Genomic DNA, 19,720 nt, shown 5'->3' on the forward strand with positions numbered 1-19,720 from the left:
CTTTGTTTTACAGGTTCTATTAGTTAATGTATTAGAATTCTCTAAATGCCACTTTTGCTTATTAAGTGGTTTTGAGAGCACATGAAAACATACGTTTTATTCTTGAATGCAGCATTTCTGAGATTCTTAGTAAATGTGGTTCTGGAAAAACAACCATTAGACACTTCTGCCCGTGTAGCACCCACATGCAAATGAAGATATTTTCCAAAACTGTTTTTCCTGTTTGTACAATCTCTTATTAAATCAGAAAATTTGCCTTTAAATTTCTGTTTCACTCACTGGAATTAAATTAGATGGCAAATATGACATTGGTTTAAAAACACAAAGGAAACATACTATCATTGTTTTATTTCATATTATAAATGAGATTAAACTATTAATAAGTTCAAACCAAATTTTAGTACATTTCTGAAAATAATCTATTTCCACAATGCTACGTTGACATGAATCTCAGATTCTTTAATCTATACAGTTAGTATGAAACCAGCAAACCTACGCCTGTTTCAGTATGTGCCAAAATGGCTATTAAAAAAAGTTGTCAGGGCTTCCCTGGTGGCACAGTGGTTGGGAATCCGCCTGCCAGTGCAGGGGACGCGGGTTCGTGCCCTGGTCTGGGAGGATCCCACATGCCGCAGAGCGGCTGGGCCCGTGAGCCATGGCCGCTGAGCCTGCACGTCCGGAGCCTGTGCTCCGCAACGGGAGAGGCCACAACAGTGAGAGGCCCGCGTACCACAAAAAAAAAAAAAAATTAGAACTGAGCAGGGTATGGAATATGGAACTTTCCATAGATCATAGAGCAAAAAATGTACAGTACATGTTTGAGTATTATGGGATTTCTACCCATTTTTTTGTGATGATTAAATGATTGTAAGGATTTAGAGCACTAATTTTCAGGGAATTTCTATAATCTCATAAAATGTTGAAATATATAAAATATAATCTTTCCTTAAAAGCTGACTTTGGATTCCTATGACTACGTTGCAAGTGATCTAGAGTAGGCCGGTACAGCCAAGTCTAACACCCCCCCCGCAGGGAGCTTTAAAAAAAACGCATATACGTAACTTGCTGGTCCCATCCCTAGACAGATTTATGAACCACTCATCTAATATCTGGAATTTCAATCAGTTTACCTTGTAGTCATTTAAGCACTAAGAATTGTTGATCTTATAAAACTCAGTAAGTTTTACAAATGTGTTATTGGTGGCTTTTTCCAATATAGAAAGGTGAACAGTTGTGATGAGCTCTGTCTATAGATGACTGACAGTAACTCAAGCAAAACTGTCTCTGTCAATTTTTCATTTATTTAAATCAGTGAATCTAAGTATGCGTTAGACAGCTCTTTTTTAGGAAAAGTTTAGAAAAGATTTTAAATCCGACAACATTAACACCAACAGTAATCACAACCATAATAGACGCCCTTCAGAGATCTGCCTATAAGTGTTGACTTTTGTTGTATAAATCTTGGGAACTGACCATATCCTGTTCCCAGAATATTGAATTTGATCATGTTAATCAAAGAAAGACTCATAGTGTTCCCCAGTGAACTTTTTGAGGTGTTGGGTTTTGCCTCATGTATCCTTCCTCATATGTTTACATCCTGCTTTCAGGAAAATTCCTATTTGAAATTTAATTGATACGACTTCTCAAAACGGTAACATTCATTTATAAAAGTAACAATTTGTTCTGCCTTCCATTTCAGATTTATATGTGCATTATCACAAAGTAATTTCTGAGTAAGAAGGCAATGATTGCCCTTAGTAATGTACTGTTTTCTTCAATGTGTTTATTATTCTTTATAATTAAAATATTGATCTCTGTCTAAATGTTTATCTTAGGAACAGTAAAATTTCAAGTTATTGACATACATGCTTCTATGTTTATCTGAATAAAACATCAATAAAATCTATAGTTTGAGGCTCTTTTTACATATAATAACTGATCATTTTGAAATCATCTAATTGTATATATTAATGAGTTTATAATCCTTTTCACATTTCGGTCAGAGCTTCTTAACCTGGAAACCAGGGTTTATAGGAGTTACTAGGGGATTTCATTGAGGAAGTTCATAGTTGGAACTATGAGAGTAGAAAATGAACTCTCTAAAATTATATGTAAAATTATGTGTGCAATTGCATGAGTGTTTGCCTGTATGCATGTGCATTTGAGTTTTGGAGGGCATCTCTAGCTACCTCAAGAGATCTATAATCCAAAAGGAGTAAGCGTTAGTGGTTTGAGGTTTCATGCAGAAGTATAATGAAAAATTATTTTAACCAAAAAAACATTAAAAATAGTTTTTACACAATCATTATGTATTTTTTTCTATTACTAAATGAAATTTGGCATCTCCTAGTTTGACAGAATAGGTTACAGGTAGTGCAATTTAGTTTCAAAATGGATATCTGTGATAACATATTTTTATCCAATTTTTAAAGAATTTAAGGAATAACTACATAATATAGCTTTTAAAAATTCAGATATAATTGACATATAACATTATATTAGTTTCAGGTGTACAACATAGTGACTTGCTATTGGTGTATATTGCAAAATGATCACCACAGTAAGCCTAATTAACACCCATCGCCTAAGTTACAAATTTTTTTTCTGTTGTGATGAGAACTTTTAAGATTTACTCTCTTAGCAACTTTCAGATAGAGACTATAAAATTGTTAACTATGGTTACCATGCTGGACATTACATCCCATGCCTGTTGCTGGAAGAACATGACCATGTCAAAACTTGTTTAGCACCAAAGCACTTTCTCTGTGGATCTGTAGTTCATTTTGTGCTGCGTCTATGCAATACCAAAATTAATGAACTTGCATTAATGAGAATTTAGTTAAAGACAGTCCAGATCTTCTGTACTGTTTCTTCTAAGCTTAAAACTTTATTGAACTAGAAAGAATACTAGAGGTGGCCACACATTCTATAAAGATAGATTAAAAATCATAAACTACTGAGCACCATTATTTTGATTAGCCACTTAGACCTCAAATGTATATGTTTGGTTTATATAACTATTTAAATCGTAAGGTTCATTTTTGTGGAATATAGCATAAACCAATGTGTATTTGGATGGAGAGAGCTTTATAAGCCTACAATACTGCTGGGTTAATTAATTTCAGGACATTTACATCACTTCTTTAGGAGTTGAACATATTGGGGTGAAAGCCTCTCTTTTTCATACTTAATTATGAAGAAGAAGCAGATCTTGTTCACCCATATCATTGATAGATATAGACATGGTTAAAGGTTTTTTGGGAGTTTGTTTGTTTTTTGTCTTTTAAGAGTAGGGTAGTATTAGCACTGTGGTGGAGAACCAGGGCTCTGGAAGCCAAGAGAATGGAGTTGATTATCTACTTTATGTTTTATTAGTCATATGATCTCAGGCATTTACTTCAGTCTGTGTGCCTCAGTTTCTCCATCTCTGAAGTGCAAATCATAATTAGGCTTGCCATGAGAATTAACTGAGTTAATGCATATATGGCAGTTTAAACAACGCCTGACACAAAGTAAATATTCAATAAATATCATCTATCATTCTTAGTGATTATAGTCTGATAGACTGACTATTAAATGTAGTGTTTTTACTACCCTGTGTGGATTTAATTTCAGTTTATAGGACCGAAAAATACACATGATGATGTATTTCTTGAGTCTAGAAGTCAAGAATGAAATGTCATTTGGGCAATAAAAGATACATATTTGATTGAGTCGCATATTATCTCTTTTATTCAAATGAATTAATTCTTCTTAGTCACCAAATTATCTAAAATTTGAATATTAAGGTGTTCATAGAAAAATACTATCTATAGAATTAATAAGAATGCATTTTTAAAAAGATATTTTGATGAGGGTAGATACATGGATACATTAGGCAGACCCCTTCCTTTATCTCATGGTTGCAAAGGTGACAAAGAGAGCAAGGTGAGGTAAAGCTTGTTCAAGAATAACGGACTTCCCTGGCAGTCCAGTGGTTAAGACTCTGCACTTCCACTGCAGGGGGCATTGGGTTCGACCCCTGGTTGGGGAACTAAGATCCCACATGCTGTGTGGCGTGGCCAAAAAAAAAAAAAAAATGTATACCGGAGATTATTAACCTCATTCTAAAAGTTTGGAACACACTTTTATCATTAGACTTTAAAAGTTACACATCACAGTTCCAAGAGCTCTTCTGCAAAATACTGAAGCTTGTTCTTAGAGTTCACAAAACTTAATTAAATATATATTGCTGGCCTGGACCACTGCTGCATTTGTTAGCGGACTCTTTGAACGTTCAGCTCCCAGGAAAATGAACGGAAATGTGCAGTCATTATTTCGGGGATGGTAAATGCAGTCCCAGGGAAGAAACTGAAAACCATAGGACTTCGTTGACCGAAGACTGTGCCAGCACTACATAACAGGCCATTGGCCATGCAGATGGACAGTGGAGCCCCACACTGAAACATCTGTTAACTACATAAAACTGTTAAAGGGATTAACATTGCCAGAGGCTGAAATGTAATCAGACAGGTGAAACAGCGATAAGATAAATATTCCTGCTTGAAATAAAAGTAATGCTAATTAATTTATTTTTATATTGCTGTGGTAACTGAGTTTAGAATTCTTGTGAAATACGTTAAACTCTTCACAATATATCCTTTCTCTTTGCAAGGTGTAGAAAATTAGAGAGATGCAAAATGGGATATTATTTTACTTTACTTTAATTTGAAATTTTTTCTGATATTTTAATAGACTTCATTGCATATAATTTGGGTGTCATTCTCTGTACAGATGATGCTACAGAAAAATGTGTGTAATTTTCACTTATGGCAAGCGAAGCTCAGTTGCCAAATTCTTATTTGTAAAGTATACCATCATATAACGTAAAAACAGTATAAAATATAAATGTTTAAAGTGAAGCTAAAATTGGGATGTTTCCGCTTTTGACCTTGGAAATCAAGGAGAAGAAAGATCTGTGGAAAATAAATACAGCAGTTTTGCTGTATTCTGGTTTGCACATTAAACTGAGCTAATGTTTATTATGGGTCATTCATAAAAACATTCCTTAGTTTACTGAATGAATTTGTGATTGCCCCATTCAGAGGTGTCTGTGTGTGTATGTATCTGTGTTTAAGTGTTTGCTTGTATTTATGTGTCGGTTTTAAATAAATAATTACAAAAGTGTACTTTCACTTAGCCTGCAGGGGCTTATAATTATTACATTATGCATATTGATTTCTAAATTCAAGTACATTATAAGCTAAGAGTCATCTATGAAGGTATTGTCTATAGAGCGTTCAGTCAAGAAACAGTGATTGTAAGAGGCATATTCTGTTTTTAGGAAATGGAAACCATTTGGGGTTTAGAATTATTCTGAAAATTCTTTTCGCACACATTTTTTACTTTTGCTTTTCCCACATTGACTCGATCCCACCCAACAAACTGATGTTTATACCATAGCTAATGTCCCTGTACTCACTGATATCCATTGACAAAAATCATATGAACAAGTTATGATTACATTTGTGTTGACATCTCTATTTTTCATATATTTTAAACAATTAGAATGACAGTTTTATCAAGTAATTTTAATCTAGTCAAAAATATTAGCATTATTTTTTAAAGATTAAATATCAAATCAGTGTGATTTGTCATTTTTCTGGGGTCAACAGATCCTCATTAACATGTCTTAAATAGAGGACAAATGTGTAAACACGGGCATAAGCTATTATACTGAATATTAAATATGCACACGCTCATATATATTTTATTGGAAACTTTTAATGCTGTAGAATTAAGAAATAAACCTGGGGAAGACTAACTTCCTCAAAGATGTTAGGATACAGATTTATTTTTAAGAAAAGCTCTGCTTTGTGGCAAGTCAAAGGATTATGGAGGTAAGAGATTATACAAGGAAAACCTTTAAGAAAATAAATTTTTCTTTGTCATTTCAATATCATTTCTTTTGAAAAGTTCTGAAAAAACAATTTAGTGCTGCTTATACAAAATATACCCCTGATATTACACAAATTGCCGAAGTTCTACTAGAAATTATGGGAAGAATAATGCCAAAAGGAACACCAGAAGTATGTTTACCTTTTAGAATTATAGAATAAGTTCTTTTCATACATGTACACAATTATGAAGAGGCAAAGTCTGCAAGAAACTTCATTTTTCAGGGCAAATGAGGCTTAAAGTGCAAAACAGCAAAGAGTATCATCAGAAACAGGGCTTCAGATAAATGGAATTGGAAATACCTTCTGCATAAGCAGAAATGAATTTACAGTATACTTCTCTGATGTCAGAATAACTTGGGTGGCTGATGTCTTCTAAAAAGCATGAGAGGAAGGTGGAGAACTAAAAGAGGACCCTCCTTTAATTAGGAGTACCATAAAGAACAGGCAGCTGCTTAAAATTAAAAAGAAAATTAAATATTTGGAATGTTATTTGTTTAAACATTATAATATCATGAGAAGGTTTATTACAGATGACCACTACACTTAATGTTCGTAGGAAAATCTAAGACTTTCAAACAAAAGCCAAAAATAGACAAAACTAATCAATATAGGCTTTGTAGAAAGGCTGCGTTGCCGTTTGAACTCAGTCTAAGGGAGAGAATCTTCTTATTTTTACTTCTCCTATGAATTGATCTTTGTCTCACTCTAGTGTCAACCTGTAAAGTTAATGTATTCTTTTTTGAAATTGCTTTATTCCTTTTGCTCCTGCAGAGTGACATTTTTCACCGTTGCAGCTGAATAAGCCATGTAATCAATTAAAATTAAAAAGCTTAATGAATTTTAAACAAATGTATATATATATTTTTTTTTTCTTTTGATTTCTCTTTCAGGAAGTTGATGGCAATAAAGTTATGTCTTCATTTGCCCCACACAACTCATCTACCTCACCTCAGAAGGCAGAAGAAGGTGGGCGACAGAGTGGCGAGTCCTTGTCTAGTACAGCCCTGGGGACTCCTGAGCGGCGCAAAGGCAGCTTAGCTGATGTTGTTGACACCTTGAAGCAGAGGAAGATGGAAGAGCTCATCAAAAATGAGCCAGAAGGTAAAGGATGGAAAAGAAAACAAACCTGATTTTAATGGTTTGATTTTAACTTCTAGCTCCCTTTTCTGACGCACTCTCAAGGTTAAATTGGAAGAAACCGAATGCAATGAAGATGCATAGTATTTTTTTTTAGAAACATATTTATACGTCTAACCCCAATTTTATAAATCATTAATTTTTGTTATGATGTCTTCCTTATTTTCACACGAGTAAGTTGTGGTTGAGTAAAACTTAAGGTTCAAGAATACAAAGTGGCAGAAGAGCCCAGGACAGTCACCGCCTACCTGCCAGATATGTGCAGTCTAGTTTGTGCTTCCCCACCAGGGCCATTTTACAACTTTGTTACATTTTATAACCTCTATACATTAATGCATCTTAGACTGCCTAGACAATTGGGTCTATTTTTTGTATAGTCTAAAATTAGTATGGTTAGAACTATTGTGTATTTGAAAAGTAGTGATTCTCTTACTGTTAGCTCAGCTGAGGTTCCCAGTTTTTCAACTTCCAGGATGCCTTTCTTTTAGGATTTCATTTTCTAAATCTCTTTAATAGTTACAGATAGTCTCCTACAGGTGATAATGCTCATGGACTCATCTTAAAATGAAAGCAAACAAACTAGTAAAACGATTGATGCAAACTGTATAATTTATGAATAAGTGATAGCCATCCTTTACGTTACAGATGTTTACTAACTCCTGTTTAAAACCTATGTGCATCCTAAACACGGATGCCACGTTGCACACAAGAACATGCCTCCTATTTATTTCAGAGTCAGATGGAAAAGTAAAACAAACAAACATAAAACAGTGACATAAAAAGACATGCTTTACACCAAAAATATACTGCATTTATACTATCTAACACTATTTTTAACTGTTGTTAGGACACTGGTAAATTATATCTGGCGCAAAATGTATGTTAACCAGTATTTGGAGTCATGTGGTAATTAAATATTTCTGGGTCTCTACCAGATGCATAGCTGGGACATGGATTTTAGTTAAAATTTATGTAATTCACATGATCTTACAGTTGGAAGGAATTTTGGAAATAATCTAGTCAGCCAAAGACTTTTTGGCTCTAATCTTCATGGAGATAAAAATGGAGTTTTGAGGAGGACCCACACAACCTTTTTCTTTTAATGTGCTGCATTTTTTTCTGATAGTAAAAATAGTATTTTCTTACTATAAGAGTTGTTTAAAAAAACAGAAAAATTAAAAGGAAGATGATAAAAATCACCCAGAATCATAGCTTTCTGGTATAACATCTTTATGATAGTTTTCTTTTTCTTTATTTTTGTATGTGCTATTCATTTTGCATGATTAACTTTCTGCATTTAAAATTATTTTGCATCTTTTGTGTTGTGATACAGCATTATTAACTAGAGTCCATAGTTTATTCAGATTTCTTTAGTTTTCACCGTGTGCTTTTTCTCTTCTAGGATGCCATCACATAACAGATTACATTTAGCTATTTAGTTCTCATGTCTCCTTGGGCTCCTTTTGGCTGCAACAGTTTCTCAGGCTGTTCTTGTTTTTGATAACCTTGAAAATTTTGAGGAATACTGTTCAGATATATTGTAGAATGCCACTCTATTAGAATTTGTCTGGTGGTTTTCTCATAATTAAACTGGGACTGTGGGTTTGGGTAGAAAGACCACAGAAACCAAGTACCATTCTTGTCACATCACATCAAAAGTACATACTTACGATGTGATTTACGAATGTTGGTGTTGACCTTGATCACCTGGCTGATAACAGTGTTTCTCGGGTTTCTCCACTGTAAAGCCTCCCTGCCCCCTTTCGGTACCTTACTCTGTGGAAGGAAGGTGCTGTGTACAGCCCACATTTAAGGAGTAGGGGACCTTGATCCCCATCCTTCACAGTGAATCATCGAGAAATTTATTTGTATTTATTCTTTATTGGAGATTTATCTCTTCTCTGTCATTTACTTATTCAATCACTTATTTATATCAGTATGAACTCATGGATGTTTATTTTATACTTTGAATTATAATACAATTTTTTATTTTGTTAGTCACATTGTTCCAGCTTTGTTCATTGGAGGCTCCTTCTGTTGTCACTTTGACGTACCACTGTGATGGTGGGTTTTTTCTTTTTTTTTGAACACTTGTTTACTTTCTGGTACTATAAGATACTGCAGATTCATCTTGTATCTTTCCTTCTCCCAGTCCTAGAATAAGCCATTTCTCTAAGAAGCCCTGGTTCCTTTTATTGGAGAATGGTGTTAGAAAGCAAGATCTGGATATGAAGTGTGCTCTTTGCTACTGAGGTGTCATTTCTTTTAGGGCCTTGGTATTCCCTCAGCGTTTCATGTGAGCTTCCTTCCAGGTGGGTGCACAGACTCTTAATTTGGAAGTATATGACAGGCTGAAGCCAAACGAATAATTCCTAACAGGAAAAAGGGCAGGAGACAGTGCTTGCCAATTTGCTTAGCAGGAGACATTCAGAGGTACTGGGAATTAGGAGAAAATTAGCTACACAGGCAAAAGAACAGAGATAGAGCATCCATGGCAGAAAGAGTTGACACAAAGAAATATCGTTACGTATGTGGACATTAGACTGTTTTCATTATTGTATTTCCCACAGCTCTTTTTTTGTACTTTCCTTCCTACAAATATATTAAAAGCTCAGCTCAAGAGTGACTTGTTATTGAATAATACAAAGATATTGAGAAAATACAAAGATAGTCTTTATGGAAGACTGGCATATAGGTTGAACATGCCAAGCATCTAGAAGCCCGAGTCCCGGAAAGATAGTTTTTGTATGAATACACAACGACTAAGATGGTGTTATGTTTATGTACACAAGATTCCTAGACATGCTTTGAGTACACAGAAATGTAAGTAGACTCACAGTTACTTATTTATTTACTTACTTACAATTGAAGCATAGGTGATTTACAATGTGTTAGTTTCTGGTGTACAGCAAAGGGATTCAGTTATGCTTATTTATAATATTCTTTTCCATTATGGTTTATCACAGGATATTGAATACAGCTCCCTGTGCTATCCAGTAGGACCTTGCTGTTTATCTATTTTATGTACACTACTTTGTATCTGATAATCCCAAACTCCTAATTACCCCTCTCCCACCCCCTTTCCCCTTTGGTAAGTTTGTTTTCTGTATCTATGAGTCTGTTTCTCTTTTGCAAATAAGTTCATTTGTGTCATTTTATAGATTCCACATGTAAGTGATGTCCTATGGTATTTGTCTTTCTCTTTCTGACTGACTTCACTAAGTGTGATAATCTCTAGATCCATACATGTTGCTGCAAATGGCATTATTTCATTCTTGTTTATAGCTGAGTAGTATTCCATTGTATATATGTATATACCCCATCTTCTTTATCCATTCGTCTGTCAGTGGACGTTTAGGTTGCTTCCATGTCTTGGCTATTTTAAATAGCACTGCTATGAACATTGAGGTGCATATATCTTTTCAAATTAGAATTTTCTCCGGATATATGCACAGGAGTGGGATTGCTGGACCATACGGCAACTCTATTTTTAGTTTTCTAAGGAACCTCCATACTGTTTTCCATAGTGGCTGCACCAACTCACATTCCCACCAATGGAGGGTTCCCTTTTCTCCACACCCTCTATAGCATTTATTATTTGTAGACTTTCTCATTATGGCCATTCTGATTGGTGTGAGGTGGTACCTCATGGTAGTTTTGATTTGCATTTCTGTAATATTAGTGATGTTGAGCATCTTTTCATGTGCCTATTGGCCATCTGTATGTCTTCTTTGGAGAAATTAGACTCACTTTTATTGATGAAGAAATTTGCTCTTGTAAGAATATTTAGTAACTGCAACTATTGGGAGTATTATCAAGGAGCAATTTATATATCTGAGTAAAGTGATGATCTTAATCACCAAGAAAAAAATAATAACACGGCAGAAAATTGTATCATAGAAAAGGAATAGAGTGTTAAAGGAAATTTCTTTCTATTTTTTTTTAACTGCAAAAAGAGAAAAAGGGAGAAATATATCTAGGAAGATATGTGAAAGGCTCCACAGCAAGTGGGAAGTTACATTCTAAATATTCTGATTCTTATTATCTCTATTTTCAGATGAGGAAACTGATGTTGAATATGTCACAGGGTGACTGTTGGGGTCATTATTCAAACTGATTAAAAAACTCCACTAATTAAAGGGTATGGTTAGACATGAGAATGGACACCAAAACCTGACATTAGCCAAACATCAGGACAGTGACATTGCATACAGTACAAACAAATGATCTGTAGTTCTGTGATGTACTATAACATCAAAAGAATAAAATACCTAGGAATAAATTTAATGAAAAAGTACAAAACAGTGTTATAGTTCTGTGATGAGGGCAGTAATATGGGGATGAGGAGAGTAGGGAGAGAGTGAATGGAACTAAATGTTAAGCTGACAGATATCTGCTACGGAAAAATCTTTTCTTCCCTCAAGCTATGTTTTCCATTGTTTTTCAAAGGCCATTAAAATGAACAGCAGGTTGTGATGAAAATTTCATTAAGCCCCAGCTAAATCGTTATGAGAGTGCCATATTCATGCCTTTGCTTCCTCTCACGGGGCGGGGGGATGCAGATTTCAATAGAAGGTCCGTATTATTTCCGACCTTATCCCTGCCAACAGCAAACTAGCAGAAATTCAGAAGTTAGAAGAGAGTGGTGTGTCGTACAAAAGGAGGCCACCGAGGTAAAATGGTTAGAAAGAAAATAAGATTTGCATATGGGCCGAAGAAAAAAATGGCTCTTTTATTCGAGCTAGCTTATCTTTTCAAGCCATTAATTAAAATATTTTAAAAGTTATAAATAGAAAATATATTTATATACTTTTGTTTGTATCTTTTTCCTCCATCAGAATTTTTGTCTGTCATTACTTTAAAAGTTCTGGTGCTGAAGATTCTCATTTGTCCAGTGACACTTTAACTGATGTGGAACCTGCCAAAGTTCATAGTGAATTTTCAGTTTGAAATGTCTGACCTATGTAATATATATTTTATATTTGGTAGTAACTATGCTCTATCAGTTGTTTTTTTTAACTATTAGACTTAGGAGTTACGAATGACAAGCTTTAATATCATAATATGTGATACATTATTCCTATATCAAGGCCTTGAATAAATGATATGTATTCGGTTGTTTGCATATATTAAGTGCATATCATGTGTTAATGATAGTGTTAAGTACTTTATATGAAATAGTTTATTTAATCTTTACATAAACCTCATAACCAGGGCTATTATGTATAGCTATTCCAGTTTCAGGAAATGCCATACACATGAACTAAATATTCTGTTTCTTATTATCTCCATTTTCAGATGAGGAAACTGATGATTAAATATGTCACGGGGTGACTGTCGGGTCATCATTCAGACTGAAGTCAACCTTAAACTAAAATTCATGCCCTTAACCACTACTTACACTGTTTTTTCTAATTAGGAATTTTGCCAGTAATAGTTTAATGTTAACACATTAATACATGTGTCCCTAAATTCCTATGAAATATTGAATAAGAAAGTAGTATTCCATAATTTTCTGCTAAAGTAAATTTCAGATTCCTCAATGGTGATCAAATTTCCAGAAAGCTTTAATTGAAAATCAGCTCAGTTTAAACTGTTTGATTTTAAAGTGTTAAAAAAAAATGCCTTGGAAGATATGTTAAGAAAAACTTGTTTTAGAAGAATGTCTGGGAGCAAATTAGTTTGGCATAATAAAAATTCGGAATTGGAATGAAATGTAGACACATTTTAGCCCTCTCTCCTCATTGAGAGAGAGACAGAGAGAACTGAGGTAGAGATGTACTTGAGATCACACAGCAAGTTAGTGTTAAAGCTAGAATGAGAATCCAGTGCACATCCTACAGGTCCAGGTGCCTTTTTTCTCCAGTTCAGTTATGTCATACCTTCTGGTATTCTTTACTCTCTCTGTCTTGATTTTCTTAGAAATAATGTCATCACCCCATCTTAGTTTTAAAGAGTATATCATTGATCATTAAATTTAATCTGAACAAATCTAAGATAACCAGCTATCTTAATTTAGCTAATAAAGCCAAGATAGATGGGTATCCACAAATGTCCTGTGTTCTCAAGTTCCAGGTAGCTAGGGACTGTAGTCTATAACTACAGATCAGCCTTTAAATTTAGGGGTCAGATCCAGACTTTGATTTTCATTCAAACCTTAGGCTCAGAACAGTGCAGGTGCAAGTAATTTTTACCTTGATGAGAACTTTATATATCTCATTTAAAATAGAATCCTTTTAGATACAAGATTGTAACAGGCTTCATATTTTAACTTTTCTATATTAATGTCTATAGTACTCCTATGTCACTTTGGAATGACCTTTTCAGCTTATTTATATCTCTTCCTCCTAGAAACACAACAAACAACACCTTTTCTTCATTCCCATCCCCTCTATCTGTAATTCTGTTCCTCATTTCTCCAAGTCCAAGTTGCTAGAAAGAGTTATTTACACTCACTGCATTAACTTTTGCATCTTTTTAAGAACTGTTACTTGCCTCCCTCCATTTTTAGTTACTTAACTGTATTGTGACTGTCCACTTATTTGTCAAGTTTCTTCCCCTGTATTAAATGCCTTAAGGGAGAGGATAGTGCACATACTAAATATTTAAAATATTTGTTGAAAGGACGTTTATACTGCTTCAGTGTTACCCTGCTGTCTTGGGAAAAGGAGAGGAAAGACCTTAATAAATACACGACCCTTCTGCCAGATGTTATGTGAGCTACCTCATTTAATCCTCAGAAACTCCGAAGCTGGTATTATTACTTATCTTAAAAATTAAAAATCAAGTTTTAGTAACTTGTTCATGTTCTTGTCATATGGAGGAACTAGAATTAGAACGAACTTCTTTTCCTCCACAAAACTGCTTGGCATTGAACACAAGACCCGACCCTTTAATCCCCTTAACATTACTTTCCACCATTCTCTAAGGTACATGTTCTCATGCTGTCTTTATTAAAGAAACTGCATGCAGTTCTCTCAACACTCTGTATTTTTAATACTACTCTGCCTTTTCATATGCAGTTTCCTCTGCCTTAAATATCATACCCTGTCTTATCCACCTAATGCATTTATATGCACCCTTTAAGACTCAATGCCTTCTCTGAACACCTTTGTCAGAATTTGGTTTAGTCTACACTGCTAACATAACTCATCCCTGTTAGTTCTGACTACATTACCATCATTGTTTATTTACCTGCTGTCTTCCACAGCTGTAAGTATGTGAACGTTGAAATGAGTTCTTGGTTTGATTATCTGTGTCTCTCCGCTTCCTAATAATGAACTTGATGCATAGTAGGTGATTGTGTTACCTGTGGATGACGGTCCACCCACTAATTGACATTTTTAGCCTTTGCTAACACTCCCCTAAAAATTGAGTAGATTTCATTGCTCGCCTTCTTTTCTTTTTTTTAAAAATTATTTATTTATTTTTGGCTGCATTGGCTCCTCGTTACTGCTCACAAGCTTTCTCTAGTTGTGGCAAGCTGGGGCTACTCTTTGTTGTGGTGTGAGGGCTTCTCATTGCAGTGGCTTCTCTTGTTGTGGAGCACGGGCTCTAGGCACGCGGGCTTCAGTAGTTGCAGCACGCGGGCTCAGTAGTTGTGGCTCGCAGGCTCTACAGCTCAGGCTCAGCAGTTGTGGCCCATGGGCTTAGTTGCTCCGAGGCATGTGGGATCCTCCCGGAACAGGGATCGAACCCTTGTCCCCTGCATTGGCAGGTAGATTCCCAACCGCTGGGCCACCAGGGAAGTCCCCGCCTTCTGTTTTCACTGCCCTCTTTTCTCATGTCCTACTCAGTTAACCTCCCTACCTGTTTATCTCATTCATCTTGGCCTCTCCATCCTTCTTGTCATTATTGAATCTTTGAGATCATTACTTTAAATTCTTCCTGTGACTTAGAGGTTAAAGTATTGTCCCCGGTCACAAAGCTAGGTATTAAGATCCAGGATACAAAACTAAAATACACATGTAACAAAAACTTTATATATTTTATGGTCACACTAATCTTTGAAATAACTGTAGTATTGCTAATATATTGGCATTATCTATGAATTTGTGGCCACAGATTACAATTTCCCCCCACTGCTATGGGCAAAGTAAAAAGTGAATTGATCTGTGACTAATTTTCCAGAATTCGATGCTGTGAATGGTTCTTTAATAGTGTTTCATCATAATGGAGACCAGCACTCTTTTCTAGGACAGAGCTGGCATGGGAGAGAGAGTTATTATTTCTTACGATGAGCTCAAGATGCTAACAGGCTACAGTTGGATCTATCACTCCACCACCCCACCCCGCCCCCACACAGTTCATCTCCGGAGGCCTGTAGTCAAAGAAAAGTAACTGACTCAACTCCTTCCTTGTTCCCTCCAGTGTTTCAGGGACTCTAAGACGTTCCCTCAAGGGGAGAGTTTCCAAACTCAGGATTCAGGAATTCCTTCAGAGGGCTTATAAATCCTAGAAATTGTATGCAGAATGGGGAAAATATGTATATTTGTGTGTTTTTTGAGACCTAGTTCGTCGTTCTTATCTGACTTTCAAATCAATTCATGATGAAAAAGGGTAACTGCACTGAGTCAGGGTTTGAGTTGCAGTCCTGGTTCTGTCACTGATTACTGTGTGTAAGATATATATCAATATAGTTTAGTCTCTGATCAGTTTTGAAGCATTAACTTACAAGTATTTAGCAATATTTGGGAATGCCATTGTATCTGTTTTGCCACATTTGAGGGAAATGCAGCTTTTAAATTTAAATAAGGATTTCTTTGCATTAAACTGAGCATCTACCTTATAATTTATATTATAAAAGACATTATATTTACCTGCCTTTAAATTGCTGTAGTAATTGTGTTAATGTAATAAATATCTGTCCTCTGTTGGCAAATCTAACTGCCCTACTTTCTTCAGAGGGTTGTTAAAGGAAACAAATGAGGTAATGCACATGAAAGTACTTTATAAATTATAACCAACTTGGAATTGTACCAGTTATTGTCATTACCACATCTTGGCTGGTTAGAAACATTGTTACTTTAGGCATACCAGAAACATTATATGGCTCCAGTGATGCTTTCCCAGGATACTTACATGTACTGAAAAATTCTGGTTCAGACCTGCAAAATTCTGGAAATTTAGGATATGTAATCCACAACAAAAACGACAAACCCAACATTCATAAAAATCCTAGGATAGCTAGTTGTTTTGAAGTTTATTTATATAAATTTCCCTAAATAAAATATGGTTAGGCAAGTTGGTACCTGAAGAATTACTTTTCAAAAAGAAAGAAGATTTCTCTATACTGATACAGATAACATTGCAAAATGTGACCAATATGAGACTAGGAGAAGCAATTTAACATTGGGTTTGTGGATTTCTTATATTCTTATTTTTACAGTAAATGTGAATGTGTACTGAAGACAAAGATAATTGAAGGCTCCCTTGGCCAAAAGTTTCATAATTTTCTAAGATTTTAGCTTTCTCTCATTTGTTCTTCCTTCCTCCCCTATTTTGATTTTTTTCTTGTCATTCCTTCTGTGTGTACACGTGGGTATGTGTGTAGTCCTCCTTTCTGAGCCCACATATGCTTGGTTTTATTTAGCATCTGTATCTGTCACTGTTCTTCCTTCTTAGGGTATGATGCCCACACCTCCAAAATTGTTACACCATGATGAGTGTACCCCTTGTGTGTGAGATACTGCATTTATTTGTGAAACTTTGTTTCTACTAGAACTAGGCTTTGTCATCATTTACACAATTGGGACTCTTTCCTGAACTTCTTCAAAAAAATCTTTGCTCACAATTTTATATTACAAGACCCTAAAGGCATAACCTATTACTACCAAAGTCACCCAGTGTTACTTTGCATGAAACAGTTCATCGCTTTTAGTACAGACTTCACAAAAAAGTTCTCTTTTTGTAAGAACTAATAAAATAATGGAATGAGTTTGGAAAAGTATATATTGTGACAGATCTCAAGACGTCACCCTCAGGGTCACCTACAGACCGGAGACCATCACTGGGTGAAGAAAATATTGGGAGTTTTATTGTCATCAATTTTCTCTCTCGCTCTGTCTGTCTCCGTTTCTGTCTCCGCCTGACTGTCTGTCTCTCTGTCTCTTTCTCTTTCTTTCTCTCCAGCAGATACAGCAGGGAATATTGTTCAGTGGATATCACCCTGACACCATGCAGTCAGTATACTACAAATTCTCAGCGGCAAAGGCCAAAAAACTTCCTCTTAACTCCATGTATACCATTTCTAGGGTTGGGCTGGACACTTTTTAAGTTTATAACCGTACGTTTATGAAACAAAAAAGTGTAAATTCTTGGTCATGAATGATGCTGTCTTAAAACTTAAAAATATGTATGAATATCCTTGTGTAATGTATCTTTTTGATATTTACTTCTGTCACATGTATTGAAAATTATTCAGTTTAGTTGCTTGTACCTTCTGTGGTACTTTACTTGTGTTTTTTTTCCCCCCAAATAATTACATGTTAATGGACTTTTAATTTCTATTACAAATGTGTTGACATATAGACCCATTAGATTCTCTAAATGGACATAAAGCTTTTTCTCCTTGTTTTAAGATGTATTTTAGGGGTCCTAAAGTAGATATTATAAGCAGTGTATTTCCGTCTGTGCTGTGCCACGGCGTTATATATAATTATTCTGTGGAAAAGACAGGCCCCTGGTGCATGGTATTTGGCCTTGTGAACATCCCTACAGGCACCGAGTGTTTGATGTTTGAGTTTACGTTAGAAATCACAACGCCTCCTCTTTTACTTTAAATGTCTGTTGTTGAGCAGCCCTTTAGAATTTAAACTGAACCATATTACGTTAACAGATAAGTTGAAATTGAAATTCAAAATTACCCCCTAACTTTACCAACTTTTTACTTATTATTTTTATAAGGAAATTATGGAGATTGGCTTTCCTAAATTCAAAATCCCAAAGCATTCCGTTAAATTAAGAGTATTGAAATTCACTTTGAAATTCACTCTTATTTTAAAGCCACATTTGATGAGGTGGGAAAAATAAAAACTGGAATGGATCAGGGGAAAAGCCTAAAGATACTTTAATTGGCAGAGGTTTGAGTTGCTTTTGTTTAGTTACTCACTGTCCTTTTGACAAAGTACACGTTGAAGAGGTTTTGTAAGTGCCGTTGCACTGAAGGACAAACAAGGGTACTTTTCAGTTGAGCCCTTTTCAGTTTTGTTCCTCACACTCCCACCGCTGTTGGAGGCTACTCCTAATGCATTGTGGCTACGGGTTCGTCTATGCAGTCTGTCACTGGAAAATGTCTCTTCTTGCTGAGCCTGCTGGAGTCTTAACTTCCAGGCACGCTTTTCCAAGGCACCACTGTATGGAAATCGACACTCATAAAATGATGATAAAGAAAAGAGTTTATTTTTTAAAGGTCAGGACAAGAAGACACCCTCAAATGCTGTAGAACCTATGTCTTTAGGAATAAGTGTTTTAACTTTAGCACAGAGTACACTGAGTCTGAAGCCTTGTAATCTTTCAACACTAGAGTGAAACGTATTCACCCTCATCTTCGTTTCAAGCGGTATCCATCTCAGCGGTTTATCTTGATGTTGTTGATCTCATTAAGTGTTACAGAAAATTAATTTATATTTTCTCAGAAGACCTTCTGACTTGGATTGTAACGGCTCAGGGATTGCCTTTGGGGGATCTTCTTCAGAGTAGGAGGTCCCTGAGCTGAGATCCAGGGCTATCTGTACAAGAATCCCACTCGGCCAAGAAAGCTTACATTTTTCTTTTCAATTAGAACTTGTACTTTTGTTCATAAAATGTAATCATATTTAAGATTATGTCCTTAATGCTCATCCTTCTGTGAACAATCAAGGCGGCCTTCTTTTTTCAGGTGGCTATCTGTTACACAAGAAGAGTACTATTTGATTCCTGCTTATACGTGAGTTTACCTACCAACAGGACTGTGAAAATCATTGCAAACTTGTCTCCACCCAGATGTTTCTAATATTTCCTAAACCTTTCAGATAAATGAGGTACCCCTGTTTTCCTTGTCCATAACTAAAACCCTCGGGTCCAGACTTTGAGTTATAATGCAGGGAGCACTTAAAAAACACCCATTGACCCAGGCTGGACATGGACATTAGGGGAGGGTGCCAGACCTTCTTGTGGCTCACGTGCCACAGCTTTTGGAGATATCACTTATTCAAGAGTGAAGAGCCAGCCACCTGTTTCTGAGGCCTCTGTTCCCTCACATTAAAGGTTCAGGCCCTTGCTGAATCTTAACACTCTAATCTGGGGAACACACACAGCATTTTTCTGAAGCTGATTTGTCAGACTCGACTAGCCGGAGGATTTTGTGTGTTTGCGCGCGTGTGTGCTTTTCACTCAGTTATCCCTGAGGCACTTGTCACGACTGTGCATATTAAAATTAATCAGACCTCCTAGGCCCATGTGTCTGTGTGTTTCACATGAAGAAGTGGATATCAAGCAAATGCCCTAATTAAATGGGCCTGCTTGGTTTTGTTCTAGTGGATGCTTGGTCTTTTTTTTTTAATAGAAGTTGCTTATGGGGAAGGCACGGACAGCACTAGAGTCGGTGGAGAGCTCACTCAGAGTTTCCTTTGCCACCTGCTCCCAGAGTTCTGAGACCTCAAGGA

At 35.7% G+C, this 19,720-nt stretch overlaps 1 protein-coding gene across 1 annotated transcript in view; it reads left to right on the forward strand.

Annotated features, from left to right (window-relative positions):
* SOX5 (SRY-box transcription factor 5) overlaps positions 1–19,720 on the forward strand; it is a 399,232-nt gene that overhangs the window by 92,956 nt on the left and 286,556 nt on the right. The window contains exon 3 of the mRNA XM_027129433.1: positions 6,830–7,040. Within this exon, the coding sequence (XP_026985234.1) occupies positions 6,830–7,040 (211 nt within the window). The remainder of the gene's footprint in view (positions 1–6,829; positions 7,041–19,720) is intronic.

This window comes from Aethalodelphis obliquidens, unplaced genomic scaffold (assembly GCF_003676395.1).
Source record: "Aethalodelphis obliquidens isolate GAN/ISIS:26980383/991018 unplaced genomic scaffold, ASM367639v1 scaffold36, whole genome shotgun sequence".
NCBI lineage: Eukaryota > Metazoa > Chordata > Mammalia > Artiodactyla > Delphinidae > Aethalodelphis > Aethalodelphis obliquidens.